Source organism: Chiloscyllium plagiosum, unplaced genomic scaffold (assembly GCF_037043375.1).
Source record: "Chiloscyllium plagiosum isolate Xiang-an unplaced genomic scaffold, Cpla_swu_hap1 HiC_scaffold_4, whole genome shotgun sequence".
Lineage (NCBI taxonomy): Eukaryota > Metazoa > Chordata > Chondrichthyes > Orectolobiformes > Hemiscylliidae > Chiloscyllium > Chiloscyllium plagiosum.
This window is the reverse complement of record NW_028270142.1, coordinates 143,871,735-143,895,721: the sequence shown is the minus strand read 5'-3', so window position 1 is coordinate 143,895,721 and position 23,987 is coordinate 143,871,735. Positions and strand designations below refer to the sequence as shown.

At 45.1% G+C, this 23,987-nt stretch overlaps 1 protein-coding gene across 9 annotated transcripts in view; it reads right to left on the bottom strand.

The window, feature by feature from the left end:
• ss18 (SS18 subunit of BAF chromatin remodeling complex) overlaps positions 1–23,987 on the bottom strand; it is an 80,173-nt gene that overhangs the window by 5,561 nt on the left and 50,625 nt on the right. For 5 of the 9 annotated variants that reach the window (XM_087986738.1, XM_043687615.2, XM_043687620.2 and 2 more), the window contains 3 exons: positions 22,366–22,458; positions 21,558–21,677; positions 13,328–13,455 (listed from right to left, as the gene is read on the bottom strand). In XM_087986738.1, the coding sequence (XP_087842864.1) occupies positions 13,328–13,455; positions 21,558–21,677; positions 22,366–22,458 (341 nt within the window). Of the gene's footprint in view, positions 1–5,448; positions 8,537–13,327; positions 13,456–21,557; positions 21,678–22,365; positions 22,459–23,987 lie in introns of those variants that run through there. The other 4 variants (XM_043687616.2, XM_043687621.2, XR_006311341.2 and 1 more) reach the window with 3 other exon arrangements.

Below are 23,987 nucleotides of genomic sequence, written 5' to 3'. Positions count from 1 at the left end.
ACCCACCTTCCCAGTCACTGACAGTCATCACTCTGAATTGTTGACTCAGTCTCTCAGCAGACGCTACCAGGCCTCGTGTATCTCTGGTATCCACTGTACTTCACTCTCCAAAGAATGGTTACACTGCAAGTGAAGGCCTTTTAACCCATCATGACTGTACTAGTCCTCTGAATGAACAATGTACTGGGGTCCCAATCTCCTTTCTCTCCAGAACCCTATATTGTCTAGATATTTCAAATCCCTTTCAAGAGCCTCGAATGAACCAGACTCCACCACATTTTCAGACAGTGCATTCCAGACCCAAATGAATCAGTTTCTCCCTAAGCCATCACTCTATCTTTTGTAAATTACCTTAAGCCAGTGCCTTCTGCTCCTTGAGTCTTTCATGGATAGTAACAGTTTCTCCCGAAACATCTTGATCCCAAATCTCCTCTCAACCTACTCTCCAGAGAACGCAATCTCAACTTCTCCAGTCTGTCTGTTCAGAACTATCCCTCACCCCTGGGGCCAATCTCGTGATTAGAGATAGATTCTTGATCAGTCGGAGAACCGAGAGGAGAGCAGGTGTGAGGAATTCGGATCAGCCACGATCAGGATCAGGCTCAAGGGACCAAAGGGCCTAATACTGTTTATTTTCCTTATGGTCTTTAACTTTGTTGCATCCTCGCCAGTGCCTTCACTGAAGAAGGTCTAGAACTCAATATTGCAGTTGCTGCTGAACCAGTGCCACATGAACCCATTGCTCTCCCCCAGAGAGAATAGTGACTCTTCTACCACTCACGGCTCATGCCAGACATTGTTTATATGTTAATTCACAGAATGGGAGCATCACTGGCTAGGCTCACATTTATTGCCCATCCCAGAGGGCAGATGAGAGTCAAACACATATGGGCTGCAGCTACATGTAGGCCAGATCCAGTAAGGATGGCAGTTTCCTTCCCAAAAGGACATTAGTGAACTTTAACGACAATCAAAAACAGTTTCATGGTCACCAGACTCTTAATTCCAGATTTTTATTAAATTCAAATTCCATCATCTGGCATGGCTGGATTTGAACCCAGGCCCTCCAGGATTAATAGCGCATTGGTAATTCCACTAGGCCATGACCTCCCCTTGATCCAGGAGGCAACCTGCCCAGATACTGAGGGAGTCAGAGGTACTGTTCTTCAGGCAACACCTCAGGCCCAGCTCCCCTGTCTGCTCTCTCAGGCGACTGGAAAACAGCCCACGGACATTATCAGGAACAGCAGCAGGTCCCTTATCAATATCTATCCTACATCCAACACCAGCAACAGAAATAATCAGATCATTATCCACAAACACTCACGCCCTCCACCACCGACACTCAGTAACAGCAGTGTGTACCATCAACAAAATGCACAGCAGAAATTCACCAAACATCCTCAGAAAGTACCTACCAAACACATGCCCACTTCCATTTAGAAGGACAAGGGCAGCAGGTACATGGGAACATCACCCCCTGCACGTTCCCCTCCAAGCCAATCACCATCATGATTTGGAAATATATCGCTGTTCCTTCAGTGTCACTGGGTCAAAATCTTGGAATTCCCTCCCTAAGGGCATTGTGGGTCTACCTACAGCACATGGACTGCAGCGGTTCAAGAAGGCAGCTCACCCCCACCTTCTCAAGGGGCAACTAGGGATAGGCAGTAAACGCTGGGTCCAGCCAGCAACATCGACATCCCACAAAAAAAAATTAAATCACATCGATGCCTGTGGGAGCTTCCTGAGCACTAACTGACTGCTGTAATTTCTATGCTATAAGATGCATACACAAGTGTTTCAATCCTGTAAAATAATGTCCTGTAAGGTGTTATAGAAATGCAAGCTGTTTTAAAAAATTCTCCAGAGCCACCCCACCTCCAATCGTCTTGATTTGACTTTTCTACATCCCAATCCATTTCAACATTACACAGGATTTGGGCACCACTGATTGGACCAGCGTGTATTGTCTGTCCCTAATTGCCCAGAGGGTATTTTTGAGTCATTTACATTGCTGTGGGTCTGGAGATACACACTGGCCAAGCCAGGCCAAGTAAGGATGGCAGAGTTCCTTCCTCTAAAGGACTTTAGTGGACCAGATGGGATTTTATCAACCATCAACCCATTTTTCTTTTGAGGACTCTTCTGGGATTTTCGGAGCAGATGCTTTGTCTGGTTTTAGGCAGTTATTTAATTCATTCTCACTGAACTCCCCTATTAGGTAATGCTGACATACAGCAACAATACGCTAAGGACTTGTATTAACTTTCAAGACACAGAATTTAATTCGGTAAAGACAACAAGCGCATGTTAAAAGAATTCTTTTCTCCCTTCAATATAACTGACAAACTCTTCAACATGAGAAAAGCCATCACTCTTGTACAGGCTGGGGAGGTTACACCTAATGCATAAAAGATAGCATATTTAACAAAAAGTTCCAATCTCCTTTACTCCAATTCTGAACTCAACCTCAGACTGAAATTTAACAATTGATAGCGCTGGTTACATTTGGATCCGCTACATTCTTCCCAAGTATAGTCTATGGACCCCTACATCAGACATCCTACATTCAATTGCAAAGAATTCATTACCTCTTACAGCCTCCTTCACACCTCCATCTGGAAATCTCCATCTTCCTCCCCAACCCCTCCTGCAATGGTCTCTCCAACTCCCCACTGCACCCTGCCCTCCTCTGGACAATAGCCCTATTGTTTATCATCGGATAGAACCCTCAGATCCTGCACAAGTCACTTGTACCTTGGTAAGAGGCTGCACCAATCCTGGACGATGGTGACTCTACGACACCCCATGCCCCACCGGATCAAGCTCTCACTCCCTCACAAAAGGTTAGGCTACTATGTACTCATTGTTATCTGCGAGAAGCCTTTACATTACCACTGGAACTGTAGAATCTTACAGCTTATTCCTTTATTTCCTTAGTTTAAATAAGAAAGACTGTGATGTTAACTAGTAGCTTATTTCTTTATTTTTCTACTTATTCTATGAAGTAATGCTTAACTTTTTAAACTCTTGTTTCTCTTACTACTTTGTACCTAGGTACTAAGATGGTGCCTTGTGTGGTGACATTATACACTTTCCACTGTACTCCTGTACTTGAGTACAGGTGACAATAAAAACGAAGTCTAAAACCACAGGCCATCTGGTCCATCGCCCTTATGCTGGACCTTTGAAAGAGGTGCCCACTTAATCCCTTTCACAATCAACCTCTCCCTCTCTTATAGCCCTGCTAATTTTCCCCTTGAAGTATTTAACCAGAGAGTAAAGAAATACAAACTGCTGAAGACCTTCAGCAGGTCTGGCAGGAACTGTGGAGACAGAAACAAAAGTTAACAGCTCAGATCATTGAGCTTCTACCAGGACCAAGACAGAACAAAATATGGGTTGAGTAGAATGTTCAAAAGTGGATCATCACCAAATTATATCTGCGCAATTTTGAAAATTATGTGCAATTTGTTAAAACACCTTTGAAAGTTACAATCCCATCTCAAACAAATTAGAGTCTAGAGGCATAGAGATGTACAGTACAGAAACAGACCAGTTGGTCCAACTTGTCCATGCCGATCAGATATCCTAAAATAATCTAGTCCCGTTTGCCAGCACTTGGCTCATTCCATACACACACACACACACACACACACCACCCTCTGCGTGAAAACGTTGCCCTGCCACCCGCACCCCCCAAAGATGCTACAGAAATGCAAGTTCATTATTCTTCCATCCATTAAATATTATATTAAAATTATATTAAAGCTAAAGTGAGTAAACTGACGTGGATGTGCCGATGTTGGACTGGGGTGGACAAAGTTAAATATTACACAAGAGCAGGTTATAGTCCAACAGGTTTATTTGGAAGCTCTACGTTTCAGAGCGCTGCTCCTTCATGACGAGACACAAGCTAGAGCTTCCAAATAGACCTGTTGGACCATAACCTGGTGTTGTGCAATTTTTAACGAAAGTGAGTATGTTCAGCTGAACGAGAGAATCTAACAGAGCAGGAGGATGGAACAAACTAGGGTTCTGTCCTTTAGGTGACATGGACAGGTTGTTTCCCCTAGGCAGGTGGGGGACTGGTACCAGACACACTCATTAATTCGGTAAGGTAAAAACAATGACTGCAGATGCTGGAAACCAGATTCTGGATCAGTGGTGCTGGAAGAGCACAGCAATTCAGGCAGCATCCGACGAGCAGCAAAATCGACGTTTCGGGCAAAAGCCCTTCATCAGGAATAAAGGCCTTTTATTCCTGATGAAGGGCTTTTGCCCGAAACGTCGATTTTGCTGCTTGTCGGATGCTGCCTGAATTGCTGTGCTCTTCCAGCACCACTGATCCAGACAGTCATTAATTCACCTAACTGGGGAAAGACTGAGTTTAGAAACGGTGAGAAGGGGGAACTTGCTACCTTCCAGGAGAGAGAGAGAGAGAGAGAGAGAGAGAGAGAGACAGAGAGAGAGTGATGAGTGACAGACCACAGAGAAGACTGCAACCCAATCACAAATATGGGGCCAGGTGGGTGGATAAACAGGAGAGAAAAACACAGAAGGATATGGTCATGAGTGGAGATGGGGGTGGGGGAGGGGAAAAGAGTCACATAGAACAGCAACACCAGCACGGACCTGAAGAGCCAACTGACCTCGTTCTGTGCCCTACATTGCTACATAAAAGCCTTCTGAAGAGTCCTAAAAGAGATATAAGTACACCTATACCATCCTCCAATGGAGTTATCAATAGCTCAGGATTAATAGTTCACTAACATTGAACTTTAGCCTACTGCTCTGATAAGGCAGGAGAGTGGAGTCCATGATTATCAGATCAGCCAGGATCTCATTAAATGGTGCAGCAGAATCAATGGGCTGAATGGCCTCCTCCTGCTTCTAAGTCCTATTTGTTCATGGGATGAGGGTGCTGTTGGCCAGGCCAGCATTTATTGCCCATCACTAATTGCCAGAGGGTAATTAACACATTGTTGTGGGTCTGGAGTCACTGGCAGGCCAGACCGGGTAAGGATGGCAGATTTTCTTCCCTATTATCGAACCAGATGGGATTTTATAAGCAATCGACACCAGTGAGCTGGCTCTTAGTTACAGACTTCTTAATTAAAGTCATAGCAGGGGGTGGGATTTGAACCGACATCCCCTGAAAATTAACCTGGCACTCTGGACTACAACTCCAGCGACGTCACCTTCTCCTGAAGGATAAGCATCAGCCAGGGCACCACCTTCTCCGAAACAGCATCATGTGACCTTTCACATGCAGCTGTTTTCTTACAATCTTATGATACAGACCCCATAGCCCAGAATAATCTCAGGCCAGGTCATTCAGCAGAAGTGAAACAGTTTTGCTCAGTTCTAACTGAGCGAATATTCCAGTTGATGCGAGAATGGAGGAAAATCCTCTAATATGGATACTGCACAACAGACACTATGAATATTCAAGATATGTTTATAAAAATTCAACACATTACATGTTAACACTGCCCCAAATGGAGAACACACAGTATAATGGTTGAACACATTGACCATACAAACTTAATTTAACTTCTAACGCACATTCTATAGAGTGAGGGGATGTAACAGAGTGATATTCAGCACTAATGATCAAGTAACAAATTCTCCACAATAACATTCCTCAGCAAGCAATAGCTGCACGTTTTTGTTTTAATGAAAACCCTCCATTTTCTGCCATTCTACAGACACTGCCCGTGAAAATGTCTGTTTTTCATCAGTTTCTGACTGCAATGCCACACGCAGATATTGCAAAATAATGACCCGACAGCAACATTGCAAAAGGAATAGCCAGGAACACACAATCATTTGTGCCAACATTGCTTGGATTGCATCTATTTCCTAATATAACGTGTTTAGCTTTGGAACAGCCCTTGATCTTTCTGGGGGGGAACGGTGGCTCTGGAAATCATTATTCCAAGCTCAACCACTTTGATACTAGGTCACAGAACTTGACAACGGTAACTTTCGAATTTGGCTGTTGCACAAGGACAAGGACAAGTGAAGATCAGCCAGTTTCAGAAACTGCTTCTGGCTGCACTGATACCTATTATTCAACGGATCCCTGGACATTCCTTCCAGGTACAGGACAGCAGGAAAATGACTTACTACAGCACAAGTTACCAAAGGTAAAAGGTTACATCAAAAGAGATGTCAGCAAGGTGCACTCAAATAATTTATGCAGCTTATCTGATTGAGCTACAATTAATACTATTTGCACTTGGACCTAATTATACAATTAGCGACCATCTCCAGCATGTGTGTGTGTGTGTATATGTGCGTGCGTGTGCGTGTGCATGAGTGAGAGGGGCTGGGACCATCCTGGGATAAGGTAGAGCAGGAGACAGCAAGGTGTTCAGATCAGTCGAGCGTATACACAAGTTATAAAAAGCAGAGACAGGGTTACCTTCTATCATAAAGAATAAGATTAGTTATGAGAGAGTGAGAGAGAGAGCGAGAGCGAGAGTGAGAGATTTCCTAGCAAATAAAAATAATGATCTCATGTTTTGCTGACAAATTACAGAGTTAACTTCGACCCCTCTTTAATAACAGAGAGAGCTGTTTAGCTTCACAAACAAAGCCAGAAACTGAGTGTGATGAGAGATTAACAAAGTGATGTGACATTACCAATACGTGGAATATGGCTTCTTAATAAATCCACTCACAATTGTTACCCATCCCCATCACAGGATGTGGGTGTCTCTGGCCAGTCCCAGCATTTTTATGCCCATCCCTAATTGCCCAGAGGGTAGTTAAGAGTCAAACACATTGCTGTGGGTCTGGAGTCACATGTGACCAGATCGGGTAAGGATGGCAGATTTCCCTCTCTACAGGACATGAATGAACCAGATGGGATTTTATGACGATGGTCACATGGCCAACTATGCTGAGACTAGGTTTTTTTCCTCCCAAATTAATCAATTGAACTGAAATTCCTCAGCTGCTACACCCATGCTTCTGAATTAGCATAATCAGCCTCTACATTCCTCATGCTGTAACACAGACACAATGCATTAACCCTGACAGAGCACATTAAAACTCTCTCTGAACAATACTACTTGGCTGAAATATTCCTTTGCTCTGAGTCTGGTGTGTTGACTCAGTAAGGGTCTCTTTCAGAAATAAAAAGGATGGTGTTGGCAACGTGTGGAATGTGCGCTGGGTGCAGAGGGACAGGGATTACGGGGAAGTTCGGTGCCACTCAAATAGTGGTCACCGCGTGAACTCACTTCATGAGGTGGAAGCATGGGGCAGTGTCTGAGAGAGCTACAGCGCAAACAAAGACCCTTCAGCCCATCGGGTCTGCCTGTCAAAAACAGCCACTTCACTCATTCTAAAGTATAAAAAAACCATTCAGTTGAGGCCCATTGCAAGGTTGGCAGGTTACCTCGAACTAAACCCTAAGGGAATGAACAATTTGAGCAACTGGTGCAAATGCTCTTCATTAAAAACCAGAAAGAGGAACCTGCAAGATGGTCAGAAAAAATACATGAACAATTTTGAGAGAAAATAACATTTGGCATAAGTCAAGTGTTAACCTTTGGACATTGAGAGTCACCATATTTAACACTCGCCAGCCCCACCTTGAGTTATTTAACTTGACGCTGGGAATGGGTTTTATCAATATTGTTTCGGAAAGCTGTGTGTGAGCCTAATGTCCAGTCTCCAGAAATACTTGCACTTCAAGCAAAAGCCTTGCTCACTTTCTCTCTCCTGCATAGTGTAGCAAATCAATACAAAACAAAAGCAGAAAACACTATTTCATGTCGGTAACGGACAATTCTTCAATATCCCGGTTTCTCAGCATCTTCAATTTGAAAAAAAAAACAAACAAACAATCAATCTCGGTGTGATCTTGAGAGAGGATGAACCAGGCTGGTGAGGACATCAAGAACTATGGAGAAAGGGATTATTGCAGAGTTTGGGGCCTAGGAGTACAAGATGAGAGATCAGATTGTGCTTGAGGAGGTGCTATCTGCTGAGTCCCATGCACAGCGGAGGTCTGTCACAAAAAGATCGGTGCACAATCAGATCGAAGTCTGGGACCTCCAACACGCCTGCTCCATATCGAAAAAACAGAAGACGGCGTTTGGTCAAGTCTTGCATCAAATGATTTGTGAAGTTGGATAGACCCAAGAGGCACAGTGAAGTGACGATGGGGTGTATGATGGTCAGAAATAGCTGGACACAGTGGGGTACGGGGAGGGTGAGAGGAGCACTGGTCTGCTTAACCTGGTTACCAACGGTCTCGTCAATCTGGTCACCAACAGCCTGGGTCATGTGGCAATCACAGAATGAGCAATGCTCCTCCCATTGCATGCAGTGTCCGAAAGTCATCAATTTCCCCCCCCCGTCCCTGGCTGTGTCTTTGTGACCGGTGTGAGCTTGTGTTCCATTTTGCATTCTTCCTCCTCCTGTGGCTGACTGGGGGGCCAAGCGTGGAAACTAAAAACTTTCTGGGTGAGTGGCCACGTTCTTCCCAGGCTCCGCAGACGATTCATTGCAAGTTCTGTGGAGACACAAGAGTCCCAAAACTTCAGACCGAGTTAAAGTTTGACTGGAAACCCCACTGAATTTGTACACATGCAGACAGCAACACGACATCATCTTTTAGAAAGACATACTTTATCCAAATTCCATTCCACAAAGCAACTGGATGAGCATTACCACTGGTACGAAGATAAAAGAATGATCGACATTTACCTGTGAAGTTTTAAGGAGGTCTTTGACTATAAATGGTTTCTTTTCACCTCTTCAGTGGGGTCAGTGCCCCTTATGCCTGCCTCCTTCCCAGCTCCATAAGCTACAGAGGGGTCAGCTGGAGACTCTGCCCACCCTTCCACTGCTCCAGCTTCGTTAACAGTTTCCAGAACCTTCTGTCTTTCAGCTGCCGGAGCTCCTGTTTGCATACATCTGCGAAGACTCCGTAACCCGATGACCGAGAAATCTTCAAAGGGAGTTCGGGACTTAAAGTTTCATCAAAACAAAACTCAAGGTGTGTCTTTTGCCCAGCACCTCCCCCCCCCCCCCCCCCTCGGCGCTTGCGACTTGCAGGATTTCTGCTCTCCACGTGAAGAGTAGGGGCTCAAGGCCGACTGAGCGCAATTCCTTTCCCAAGAACACAAACGGAGGGGAAAGAGAAAGTGATTCTCATCTGCAAGCGAAGGGTGCTAAGGTAAGAGGAAACTAAGATTCCAACAGCAAGCTGATAGCGCAAGACATAGGGACTGTTCCTTATTGGTCACTTTCCATTCTCTGCGGGTCGGATTTTATGAATTCTACTGAATCTTGTACGTATCCACACAGAAGGTAGTTTCTTCCTGCAGATCGACTGGAGATTCTTGTCTGATGTGTCCAATTGGAACAACGCCGTGAAAAAAAATACAACTTAAACAGCACTAGGGCCAGGCCAATCAGCCCATCTTTGAAAGTGCAAGGCAACAAGTCACATTTCCTCCAATCTTCCTCCAAATTCATGCAAACATTAACTCAATGAGTTAGTGAGGGGGGGTGGTTCTGAAATTGACCTGCCATTGCTTCAGATATAATGCAGAAAAGTTCACTTCAGACTATAGATATGGCGTGACCATTGGATAGTAACTCATCCCTTGGCAGGGTGTAAGCCAGAGGCAATACCACAATCTAACGTGCTACTTGGAGGGTTAATTGAATTCAATTCCCAGTACATGTTGAAATTCTTGCGCAGTTAAACTATATCACACAGATACAGAACAAAAATGGAGGCCATTTGACCAGTCATGTTTTGGATTAACCACTCAACAGTTCCCATTGCCCACTGCTAGGAGCTGTCTCACACCCCCCCAGTGTTACAATCCTGGATCAGATCCTAGTTTAGCCACGGGATCCCTCAAGTCTGTTTCACCATTCAATGAGATCATGGCTGATCAGAGACCGAACTCCATATAGCTTAATAACCTTTTGTTACCAAACAACACTTAAGCTCCAATTTAAAAATTAACAAATCAATTAGCATTTGCAGGAGAGAATTAGAAGCTTCTCCCACCCTGCGTGTTCCAATGTAATTTCAAAAATAGGAGGCGGCCATTCAGCCCATTAAGTCTGCTCTGTCATTCAGCACAGACATGGCTGATTGTTAAGAGAAACACATTAACATGTTTGAGCCACTTTCCATTATTCTGTATACCAATGATCATGCAAAATCCATCAATCTTTACTATAAATACACTTAATGACTGAGCTCCCACATCCCGCTAGGCGAGAGAATTCCAAAGGTACTTTAACCCACTGAGTGGAAAGAGAGTCTCCTCTAGGACACGATTGCATCGGACTTATTTTTAAATGTTGGCCTCTATTTCTAGACTCAGGGAAACATTTTAGCTGCAGCTATCCTTTCAGTATTTTCTAAGTTTCTACAAGATCGCCGCTCATTTTTCAAAACTCGAGTAAATACAGTTCCAATTTTTCAAAACCTCTCTCCATAGTTCAGTCCCACCATCCCAGGAACAAGTCTGGGAAACCTTTGGGCAACAATATCCTTCCGGAGATAAGGAGACCAAACCTGCACACAGTACCCCAGGTGTGGGTCTAACCAAGCTCCTATACAGTTGAAGCAAGAGTTCACTGCTCCTGTACTCAAATCCTCTGGAATAAAGGCTAACATTCCATTAGCCTTCCTAATAACATGCTGCACTCATTAGTTAGTGATTTATTGACAAAGACATTTGGTCTTGTGTCCATATTGTGAAGATCTAGGGCCCAAGTACTGCTCCTTGTGGTACCCCACTTGTCACAGTCTGTCAATTCTTTTCTATTCCCCATTTCCTGTCTGTCAGCCAATCATTAATCCATGCCAGTACGTTCCCTCCGGTGTACTACGTGATTTGATTTTGCTAACCAACCTTCTGTGGGGGCCCACATTAAAAGTAAATTCAGAATTAGAATCGCTACAGTGTCGAAACAGGCCCTTCGGCCCAACAAGTCCACACTGACCAAAGAGTATCCCATACAGACCCATTTCCCCTCCCCCCCCCCCCCGATATTTACCCCTGACTCATGCACCTAATCTACACATCCCTGAACACTGGGCAATTTAGCACAGCAAATTCACCTAACCTGCACATTTTTGGACTGTGGGAGGAAACCCACACAGACACAGGGAGAAAGTTCAAACTCCACACAGACAGTCACCTGAGGCTGGAATTGAACCCGGGTCCCTGGCGCTGTGATTCAGAAGTGCTAACCACTGAGCCACTGTGCCGTCCCTAAAAGAACATCCACTGACAACCCTTCATCAAAATTGTAACATCCTCCGAACCTCCAATTAATTTGTCAAACAATTTTCCATTTGCAAATCTACATTATCATTTGATTCATTTATATTCAAGCGTCCATTTCTCAAGTCCTTTATGGTAGAAGCAGGAGGAGAAATCTTTCTCAATCGCGGTGGTAACATTTTCTTGCTCTGAACCACAGGAAGTATTCCATAGTTGACCGGATTTTGGGAGATAATCACAATGCATCAACTACCTCTGTAGCCAACTCCTTTCATACTCTGGAATGCAGACCATCAAGTCCTAGGGTGTGATTAACTTACAGCCCCAGTAATTTCTTCGGGACAATTTTTTTTTTACCGATTCTAATCTACTTCGACTCCTCATTCTGGTTACTTGGATCTTTAATTTTGGGAGATTTGTTGTATTAGTGATTTTTGAGATTTCTTGTATCTTCCTCATTGAAAACAGACACAAAGTAATCATTCAGCTTCTCTGCCATTTCTCCATTCCCCGTGACCCTGCTTTGTATGGATCCACATTATTCTTGGCCAAACACCCGTTAATGATTCGGTCAAAGGTTTTACAGTCTATTTGTATGTTTTTCTTTCCTGAAATTGTATTTATACTCTACTCTTCTTTCCTATCAGTTTTGTGCTCCTGTTTAGCTGCGTTCCCAATTCTCAGATTGCTGTTTGCCCTTTTGGTAAGCTGTTTCTCTCTGCCTCATACAATCCTTAAGCTCATTATTCATTCCTGGTTGACTATGCATTTGAGATTTTGCACCTTGACGGAATGTACAGTTGCTATAATCCATGTGATAATTCTTTAAAGACTATCCATTGCATATTCCTTTTCATGTATTTCCTAACCCAGTTTAGCCACTTGGGGACAAATACCTTCATAATTTCCCTTTGTCAATTTACAACATCCTTGCTTCAGCTTGAACTGCCTCACTTTTAAACATATGCAAATTTTTAATCACGTTATGGTCACTCATCCCTATATATACATACATTATACACACACACAAATGTACACAGATATCATATAATGACCAGTATATACAGCTAAAGATGTGGTGCTCAGAACAGCTCCCAGTCTCTCCAGGCGCAGTCTAACATGAACGTTGTTTCACTGGCCTTTTTCTCATCCCCTCCCCCATTTCTCATTTTCCTTTCTCTATCCTTTCATCACTTGCTCAGCCAGCTGCTACCTTGCCTTTCACCACTCCTCCAAGTTCTCTTGCTTGTTCCTTCATCAATCACAAAACATCTACAGTGCAGATAAAGGCTATTTGGCTCTTCCGGTCTGCACCGACCCTCCGATCTGCATTCCGCCCCCATCCCCGTAACCCCATATTGGCCACAATTAGCCAACCCAGCCTGTACACTATGGGGCAATTTCCCATGGCCAAGCCACCCTAACCTACACATCTTTGGACTGTGGGAGGAAACCAGCGCACCCGGAGGAAACTCACAGGGAGAATGTGCAAACTCCACACAGATAGTCGCCCGAGGCTGGGATTGAACCTGGGTCCCTGGCACTGTGAGGCAGCGGTGCTAACCACAGAGCCACTGTGCTGCTCTTTGCCCTTGTACCTTTCTCAATTAAGTCCTCACCCCTCTCTCCCCTTCTGTTCTCCTCCCCCCCCCACCCCCAAATTCACCTCTAACCTGTCTCCACTCTGATGAAAAGACACGGATTTGAAGCATTAACATGGGTTTCTCTCTCCACAGATCCCACCAGACATCTCCAGCATTTGTAGTGCTGTGCGTTTGGTATTGAATTTCCAGCATCAACAATACATTCATTCAGTTCAGCACTCCTCCTCTCCCCCCCTCCCCCCCCCCCAAGCCATTTGGGTGATGTTCAGTTAATGTGCTTGGTTTTTTGAATTGTGTGTGTTAACTGGAACCCTCAAACCTCCTTGGATTGTTTGAAAATCCTCCTCATTCGCACATTAAGGGCAGGCTGATGTCTCAGTCCGCTGGATTCGGTTCCTGAGGGTAAAACCATTGGCAATAAACACACCGTACATCCCATACCTGGTCATACCCATAAGGCCTCTGCTGCTGCTGGGGTGGTCCAGGTTGGGGGGTTCTGTAGCCCCCATACTGCTGACCCTGGCCTTGTGGATAGTTTGGATACTGGTTCGGAGGAGGTTGGGAAGAACCTGCAAACAGAATCGAGAATCAGCCCACCAATCGACATGTCAGACACCCCAACGCCCTAAACCAATCCGCACTCGGACGTGGGAGTTATCCAAGGGTATGACCTTCAAACCCAGATTTTTTCAAACCCACTCCTTCACAACCAACGATTACAGCACTTGAGGAGTGCAGATTTCACAGCTCGCTGAAGGAGCTACTCGCTAAATGCCAGTCCTTGTAACCCCTGTAGCCCCTAACTCTATTCTTCCTCCTCAGCTAATTAGCCAACTCACTGACTGACCCTAACTCCACCACACTCTCAGACTAGGTGTGCCAGATCCTGGCCACTTACTGTGTGGGCAATGACCTCATTGCTTTTGGTTTTAAACCAATGAGCAGAGGATGTAGCAGCCAGAAGGCCATTCAGCCCATCGAATCTGTTCCATCGTTCAATGGCTGATCTGATAATCCTCAACTCCACATTCCTGCCTTTTCCCCAGAACCCTAGAGTCTCGTTCCTGATTAAAAATCTCTCTCAGCCTTAAATATAGCCAATGACCCAGCCTCGACAGGTCTCTGTTGTAAACAATTCCACAGATTCACCCCCTCAGAGATTAAATCCAGCCGAAGATGACTGCCAACTGCAGGTACCTGTGACAGCACGTTTATGGTCACTATTCTTGCGTCCGTCCCATCAGCCTCTGACTTCATCGTGAGCCAATGACTTCAGTGACCCTCCCTCCATTGAACTCTGGGTAAGAGAGCTCCACAGACCAGGGAGAACCACAAGCAAAACCATTTGAAGGAGCAGCGCTCCGAAAGCTAGTGCTTCCAAATAAACCTGTTGGAGTATAACCTGGTGTTGTGTGATTTTTAACTTTGTAAACTCAATCAAGTTGGAGAGACTCATCCTCCCCTCCAAGCCATGCTTCCTATTACTGATAAGTCCATATTTTTCCAAATGTGAGTAAGGCCTGTCCCTGAAAATCTCCTCCAGTAGTTTCCGTACCCCGGATTTCCCTGCCGCCCTGCTTAAACAAAGTTCCAACATTGGCATCCTGCAGTCAGTGACCACTGTTAACTACCCAGCCAATTGCTGCAAAATTCCCAGCCAAGCCTCCTGCATTTACGTCGTGAATCTACAACACAAGCAGCAAGGGACCCAGCACACAGCTCTGTACAGCGCCATTGGAGGCTACTTCATTTTTGCAAAAATAATGTGTAAACCATGACCTTTGTGTACGGTTCTGGGCTGTAGGAAGGCAGTGAACATATCAGAGCGTGGAGGAGAGGTTTATAAGAACAGTTCTAACCATGATCAACTTTAGTGAGGAGGATAGATTGAAGACGTTATGACTGTTCTCCTTGAAGAGGAAGGCTGAGGGATGATTTGACTGAGGTTTTCAAAACCACCTGATGAAGGAGCGGCGCTCCGAAAGCTAGTGCTTCCAATTAAACCTGTTGGACTATAACCTGGTGTGGTGTGATTTTTAACTTTGTACACCCCAGTCCAACACCGGCATCCCCAAATCTTGATTGAGTTTATTTCAGGACGTAACAAAGATAATTTGTTACTCCAAAAGGTGATAGATAATGTCTACACGGATTTGAACAAGGTGTTTGACAAGGTTTCTCATGGAAGGCTGATACAGAAGATGACCTCACGTGGGACCTGTGGTAAAATGAATACAATGCTGCCTGATGTGCTGTGCTTTTCCATCACCCCTCTAATCTGGACTCTAATCTCCAGCATCTGCAGTACCCACTTCTGCCTGCCTGAATACAAAACTGGTCCAGTCATCGAAGACAGAGAGTAGCGATGGAAGGGTGTTTTTCTGACTGGAGATCCGTGACCAGTGGTGTGCCCCAGGGATCAGTTCTAGGACCCCTGTTGTTTGCAATATCTATAAATGATTTGGAAGAGAATCCAGATGCCCTGGTCAGTAGGTCTGTGGGTGACACACAGTTTGGGTGAGCTGCTGATTAGTGAGGAGGAACTCCAGAGGATACTGCAGGATATAAATAAGCTGGAGACTTGGGCGGAAATATGGTAGATGGAACTTAAACAAGACAAATGCGAGGGGATGCATTTTGGAAGGTCGACTGCAGGAGGGGAGTATACAGTAGATGGCAGAATCGTTAGTAGCATCAACATACATAGGGATCTCGGTACAGAGGTCCACAGCTTCCCTGTAAGTGGCAACACAACTGGATAAAGTGGTCAAGGCAGCGTATTGATCTGGGCAAAGAGTAAAAAAAAAAACTAGCAAGCCATGCTCCTGCTGTATAGAAGTTTAGTTTGCCATCATTTGTAATATTGCATACAATTCTGGTTGTCACATGACAAGAAGGATATGGAAGCTTTGGAGAGGGTACAGGAATGGTTTATTCTCCACGCCAGGCAACATCCTGGTATCAGCTATAAGGAGGGATTTAGCAAACTTGACTTGCTTTCACTTGATTGTTGAACAATGAGGGGTAACCTGACAGAAGTTTACAAAATTATGAGACAAGGATAGAACGGGTAGTCTTTTTCCCAAGGTAGAAATGTCAATTACTAAGGGACACAGCTTTAAGGTGGAAGGGGGAAAGTTTAAAGGAGATGCGAGAGACAATTTTTTTTTAAAACACAGAGGGCGGTGTGTGCCCAGAAGGCACTGCCAGAGGTGGTGGTGGTGGTGGTAGTGGATACAATAGCAGTGTTTAAGAGTCATAGAGATGTACAGCATGGAAACAGACCCTTCGGTCCAACCTGTCCATGCCAACCAAATATCCCAACCCAATCGAGTCCCACCAGCCAGCACCTGGCCCATATCCCTCCAAACCCTTCCTATTCATATACCCATCCAAATGCCTCTTAAATGTTGTAATTGTACCAGCCTCCACAACATCCTCTGGCAGCTCATTCCATACACGTACCACCCTCTGCATGAAAAAGTTGCCCCTTAGGTCTCTTTTATATCTTTCCCCTCTCACCCTAAACCTATACCTTCCAGTTCTGGACTCCCCGACCCTAGGGAAAAGACTTTGTCTATTTATCCTATCCATGCCCCTCATAATTTTGTAAACCTCTGTTGTTGTGGTTCTGTTCGCCGAGCTGGGAATTTGTGTTGCAGACGTTTCGTCCCCTGTCTAGGTGACATCCTCAGAGCTTGGGAACCTCCTGTGAAGCGCTTCTGTGATCTTTCCTCCGCCATTTGTAGTGGTTTGAATCTGCCGCTTCCGGTTGTCAGTTCCAGCTGTCCGCTGCAGTGGTCGGTATACTGGGTCCAGATCGATGTGCTTATTGATTGAATCTGTGGATGAGTGCCATGCCTCTAGGAATTCCCTGGCTATTCTCTGTTTGGCTTGTCCTATAATAGTAGTGTTGTCCCAGTCGAATTCATGGTGCTTGTCATCTGCGTGTGTGGCTACGAAGGATAGCTGGTCGTGTCGTTTCATGGCTAGTTGGTATTCATGGATGCGGATCGTTAGCTGTCTTCCTGTTTGTCCTATATAGTGTTTAGTGCAGTCCTTGCATGGGATTTTGTACACTACATTGGTTTTGCTCATGCTGGGTATCGGGTCCTTTGTTCTGGTGAGTTGTTGTCTGAGAGTGGCTGTTGGTTTGTGTGCCGTTATGAGTCCTAGTGGTCGCAGTAGTCTGGCTGTCAGTTCGGAAATGCTCTTGACGTATGGTAGTGTGGCTAGTCCTTTGGGTTGTGGCATGTCCTCGTTCCGTTGTCTTTCCCTTAGGCATCTGTTGATGAAATTGCGCGGGTATCCGTTTTTGGCGAATACATTGTAGAGGTGTTCCTCTTCCTCTTTTTGCAGTTCTGGTGTACTGCAGTGTGTTGTGGCTCTTTTGAATAGTGTCTTGATACAACTTTTTTTGTATGTGTTGGGGTGGTTGCTTTCGTAGTTTAGGACTTGGTCTGTGTGTGTGGCTTTCCTGTATACCTTTGTGGTGAATTCTCCGTTCGGTGTTCTCTGTACCATCACGTCTAGGAATGGGAGTTGGTTGTCCTTTTCTTCCTCTCTAGTAAATCAGATTCCTGTGAGTGTGGCGTTGATGATCCGGTGTGTATTTTCTATTTCTGTGTTTTTAATGATTACAAAAGGTGTCATCCACATATCTGACCCAGAGTTTGGGTTGAATTTGCGGTAAGACTGTTTGTTCTAATCTTTGCATTACCGCTTCTGCTATGAGTCCAGAGATGGGTGAGCCCATGGGTGTGCCGTTGATTTGTTCATATATTTGGTTGTTGAATGTGAAGTGTGTTGTGAGGCACAGGTCCAGTAGTTTGAGTATGCCGTCTTTGTTGATAGGTTCCACGTTCTGTTGTCTGTTCTGTATGTCCAGCAGCTTGGCTATTGTTTCTCTGGCTAGGGTTTTGTCGATAGAGGTGAACAGTGCCATGACATCGAATGAGACCATGGTTTCTTCCTTGTCTATGTGTATATTTCTGAGGATGTCCAAGAATTCCTGTGTTGACTGTATAGAGTGTCTGGATCCGCTGATCAGGTGTTTCAGTTTCTGCTGTAGTTCTTTAGCCAGTTTGTGTGATGGTGTCCCTGGTAGTGATACTATGGGTCTGAGTGGGATGTCTGGTTTGTGCACTTTAGGTAATCCATAGAATCTGGGAGTGTTGTTGCTTTCAGGTTTCATTCTTTGTAGGCCCGACCTGGTTATCTGTCCGTTTTTTTGTAGGTTCCTCAGTGTGTTGTTTATCCTATTGGTGAGCTGTGGGGTGGGGTCAAACTCCCTCTTTTGGTAGGTGTTGGTATCTGCAAGTAGTTGTTGTGCTTTTTGGATGTCGTCTGCTTTGTCCAGGATGACCGTCATTCTGCCTTTGTCTGCTGGTAGTATGATACCAGACACTCTATACCATCAACACAGGAATTCTTGGACATCATCAGAAATATACACATAGACAAGGAAGAAACCATGGTCTCATTCGATGTCATGGCACTGTTCACCTCTATTGACAAAACCCTAGCCAGAGAAACAATAGCCAAGCTGCTGGACATACAGAACAGACAACAGAACGTGGAACCTATCAACAAAGACGGCATACTCAAACTACTGGACCTGTGCCTCACAACACACTTCACATTCAACAACCAAATATATGAACAAATCAACGGCACACCCATGGGCCCACCCATCTCTGGACTCATAGCAGAAGCGGTAATGCAAAGATTAGAACAAACAGTCTGACCGCAAATTCAACCCAAACTCTGGGTCAGATAAGTTGATGACACCTTTGTAATCATTAAAAACACAGAAATAGAGAACACACACCGGATCATCAACTCCACACTCACAGGAATCCGATTCACTAGAGAGGAAGAAAAGGACAACCAACTCCCATTCCTAGACGTGATGGTACAGAGAACACTGAATGGAGAATTCACCACAAAGGTACACAGGAAAGCCACACACACAGACCAAGTCCTAAACTACAAAAGCAACCACCCCAACACACACAAAAGAAGTTGCATCAAGACACTGTTCAAAAGAGCCACAACACACTGCAGTACACCAGAACTGCAAAAAGAGGAAGAGGAACACCTGTACAAGGTATTCGCCAAAAACGGATACCCGCGCAATTTCATCAACAGATGCCTAAGGGAAAGACAACGGAACGAGGACATGCCACAACCCAAAGGACTAGCCACACTACCATACATCAAGAGCATTTCCGAACTGACAACCAGACTACTGCGACCACTAGGACTCATAACAGCACACAAACCAACAGCCACTCTCAGACAACAACTCACCAGAACGAAGGACCCAATATCCAGCATGAGCAAAACCAACGTAGTGTACAAAATCCCATGCAAGGACTGCACAAAACACTACATAGGACAAACAGGAAGACAGCTAATGATCCGCATCGATGAACACCAACTCGCCACGAAACAACACGACCAGCTATCCTTCGTAGCCACACACGCAGATGACAAGCACCATGAATTTGACTGGGACAACACTACTATTATAGGACAAGCCAAACAGAGAACAGCCAGGGAATTCCTAGAGGCATGGTACTCATCCACAGATTCAATCAATAAGCACCTCGACCTGGACCCAATATACTGGCCACTACTGCAGACAGCTGGAACTGACAGCCGGAAGCAGCAGATACAAACCACTACAAATGCCAGAGAAAACACCACAGAAGCGCTTCACAGGAGGCTCCCAAGCACTGAGGATGTCACCTAGACAGGGGACGAAACGTCTTGCAACACAAATTCCCAGCTCGGCGAACAGAACCACAACAACGAGCATCCGTGCTACAAATCTTCTCACAAACTTTGTAAACCTCTATAAGGTCACCCCTCAGCTTCCGACGCTCCAGGGAAAACAGCCCCAGCCTGTTCAGCCTCTCCCTGTAGCTCAAATCCTCCAACCCTGGCAACATCCTTGTAAATCTTTTCTGAACCCTTTCAAGTTTCACAACATCTTCCCGATAGGAAGGAGACCAGATCTTTACAGATACATGAATACTGTCAATGAGCGTGGTGCTGGAAAAGCACAGCCGGGCATGCAGCATCCAAGGAGCAGGAGAATCGACAGGGAATAGAGGAATACAGACTGCACGGAGACAGCAGGTTTTTAGTTTGGGAAGGCTTGGGTGTTGGTGCAGACTTGGTGGGATGAAGGGCCTGTACTCACATTGGACTGTCCTTTGGTATGATTTTGATATGGCTGCCCTTTGGTTTGGCTGAGTGGGAGTGAAAGTAGAATTCAATGTGGGAAAAGGAGAGGTTCTGCTTAAGGAGAGCGCAGACAAAGCAGGGGGTACACACAGAAAATGGGAGGGTATTGGAGAAGGTTAGAAGGTGAGAGGGACTTCAGCATTAACAAGCCCCTGAAGGGAATAGGACAGCTAGATATGGTGGGAAAGGCAGCACACAGGACGCTTTATGTCATAGGATGAGGTACGGAATGGAAAAAACTGGGCGTCCAAGGCTGAAATTGTAGAAAATGGCAGTTTGACCACAGCCGGAGCTGTGTACACAGAGCTAGTCACTGCAATACAACAAGGGTGAGAGTTTCTCTGGAGAGGGGAGATTGACAAACACATGGCCAGGGAGGGGGAAATTAAATAGAGGTGCACAAAATAAGGAGGAGCTTGGGGAGACTGGGCATCCCTGAACAGAGAGGTCTATTAGCAGCGAGTACAGATTGAATCTGATTGGCAGAAGGATGAGAGGGGACAGCGGGGGCGAACGTTTTCTCCCAGGGGGTGGTGGGTGTCGGAAATTCACTGCCCAGTTTGGGGGTGGGGCCAGGAAGCTGGAATGACGCTGTGAAGACCTGGGTTCAATATTGCCCAGGATTCTGCTGTGTGGATCACTGAGGTCCATATGAACTAGAAGGCATTACGCTGGCCTGTGTACACGGTACTTCTTGATCAGTGCACAGAGCTGACAGAGAACATCCTACAATTAGAACAGGCGGCTAGTTTTATTTCCAGCACAATGGGCTGAACTGCCTCTTTCTGTGCCACAATATATCCATGGCACTATGAACCTGTTTGGCAAAATGGTCTATTTTGTCTATCCCACATAGAAAGGCAAGCAGAGTTGCAATGACTGAATAAGAACACTAGAACTAGGAGCAGGAGCAGGCCATTCGGTCCCTCGAGCCTGCTCCGCCATTCAATAAGATTATGACTGATCTTTTGGTGGACTCAGCTCCTGTCCTTTCACCATAACCCTTAATTCCTCTATTGTTCAAAAACCTATCTTTGCCTTAAAAACATTCAATGAGGTAGCATCAACTGCCTCACTGGGTAGAGAATTCCACAGATTCACAACCCTCTGGGTGAAGAAGCTCCTCCTCAACTCAGTCCGAAACCTGTTCCCCCTTATTTTGAGGCTATGCCCCCAGTTCTAGTTTCACCCACCAGTGGAAACAACCTCCCTGCTTCTATCTTATCTACTCCCTTCATCATTTTAGATGTTTCCATAAGATCCTCTCTCATTCTTCTAAATTCCAATGAGTACAGCCCCCTACTCAATCTCTCCTCAGAAAGCAACCCTCTCAATTGTGGAAGGCCACTTTGTGTTGTAGGATGCCACTTACCATTCAGTACCAGCATCTACTGCCTTTTTCTGTCTGGTTGCTTACCATAACCCTGCTGCTGGGTTGGATAGCCTTGTTGAGTTGAGTACTGCTGCTGTGGGTAGCCCTGTTGCTGAGGTGGTCCTTGCTGGTAGGTCTCTTGTTGTTGACTGTACTGCGAGTTACCTGCAAGAGGAGGGGGCACAGCAATAGCGTTAGCTCGACATTCTGCACAGGACGTTCTGCAGACACCCCGACAGAGGGGATGGAAACGCACGGGGTGCGGGATAAAGAAAGTTGGGGGGGGGGGGGGGGAAGGGGAAAGAGAAGGAGACGTTTAAACAAGAGACAAGCGGAAGAGGAGGAAAAAGCCACAGAAATCCGGCAAGTCAAGCAACACAGAACTGCAGCTGGTCCGTAACCCTGCAAAAGAAAACGAAAAAAAGAGAGACGTTTACTGGGACAACACAAATAGAAGATGGCTAGACTACATGAGAAGAGAGGCACAATAAAAAAAGACACAGAAATTAAAATATCAGCAAGGTATTGACACATAGGCACTCCACACCAGAATATGGATCCGGGGATGTGTGTGTGTTAATCGTTTTAGGGTCTTTTCTATTAGGAGCAACACATAGGCTTCTTTTTATTTTCACAAAAAAAAAGAGAAAAGTTAGGAATGTTAAGGCTATTTTTGTAAGCATTGGTAAGGCAATTAATTTGGAAGCTACTTTGACCCTGGGGATAAGCCAGCAACTACCGTTCTACAAGAGCTGTGCGGTGAGGTAATGATGAGTTTCTTTTGAGAAAGAAGTTTTTTTATCCAGGGATAAGGCATGTGTATATGCTTCCATGAAGGTATATGAGCATATACCTCCTTCGCAGTAGTGCTGTGAGGAATCCTCATAAGGCCTATCATAGCCTTGTTCAGGATACGATAGCTGATGGTAACTGTAGTCATTGGGCCCTACATCAAACAGGAAAAAAATTAATGGCCTTGCATCCGCAATCCTACAATATTTCAAAAGTTGAGACAAACTGTGCAAGGTAAAACTTCAACATTTCACCCCAAAGCCCAAAAGTTAATTTCTGAAAAAAGATGTTTTAGTGCACTTGAACTACAAATCAAATACAAAAACACAACAGGGCACCCAGGTCCCAACAATGTGCTGCTCACAAACAGGGCACACCTGGTACGTGGGGCAACGATAGTTCACAGTTAGACCCTGGGGTATTGTATATTCCTGTAAAGCCTATTGAGAGATTCATAGTTGGTCCTATTTTGTTTGTTTTTAAAGAAACGTTTTGTCTCACTTTTACAGTTCACAAAACAATCAAGTCAAGGTAAAGTCACTACATTCTTACCAGACCATAGGGCTGCTCCCTCATCAGAAAGACGCAGAGAGGGAAACAACTGGTGGGGGTTTAACCTGAGGGTCACCATGCCTCAGGCAAGGGGAGGGGTTGAAAAGGAGAGTCATTTATGGTCACCTCAGCTGGTAGGGGAATTAAACCCACACTGTTGGTATCACTGGGCATTGCAAACCAGCCATCCAGCCAACTGAGCTACAAGTACCAACTATACACAGACACATACAAGAAAAACCAGCAGACAACAGGGCAACAGAGAAAGTAAGAGGAAAGATCTTTGAAACCATTGTTCTTCACTTTCTTAGAGGGTCCCCGCAGGGATTCTTTTTTAACCAACTAAAAATTCACTTCTTCATCACACTTCATTTCTATAGTACCCAATTTAGAGTCTTAGAGATGTACAGCACAGTAACAGACCCTTCTGTCCAACTTGTCCATGTCGACCAGATATCCCAACCCAATCTAGTCCCATCTGCCAGCACCCAACCCATATCCCTCCAAACCCTTCCTATTCATATACCCATCCAAATGCCTTCCTTTTAAATGTTGCAATTGTACCAGCCTCTACCACTTCCTCTGGCAGCTTATTCCATACACGTACCACCCTCTGCTTGAAAAAGTTGCCCCTTAGGTCTCTTTTATATCTTTCCGCTCTCACTTTAAATCTATGTCCTTTAGTTCTGGACTCCCTGACCCCAGGGAAAAGACTTTGTATATTTACCCTATCCATGCCCCTCATGATTTTATAAACCTCTATAAGGTCATCCCTCAGCCTCCGACGCTCCAGGGAAATCAGCCCTAACCTATTCAGCTTCTCCCTATAGCTCAAATCCTCCAACCCTAACAACATCCTTGTACATCTTTGCTGAACCCTTTCAGGTTTCACAACATCTTTCATAGGAAGGAGACCAGAATTGCACACAATATTCCAACAGTGGCCTAACCAATATCCTGTACAGCCGCAACATGACCTCCCAACTCCTGTACTCAATACTCTGACAATAAAAGGAAAGCATACCAAACACCTTCATTATTATCCTATCACCCTGCGACTCTACTTTCAAGGAGCTATGAACCTGCAGTCCAAGGTCTCTTTGATCAGAAACACTCCCTAGGATCATACCA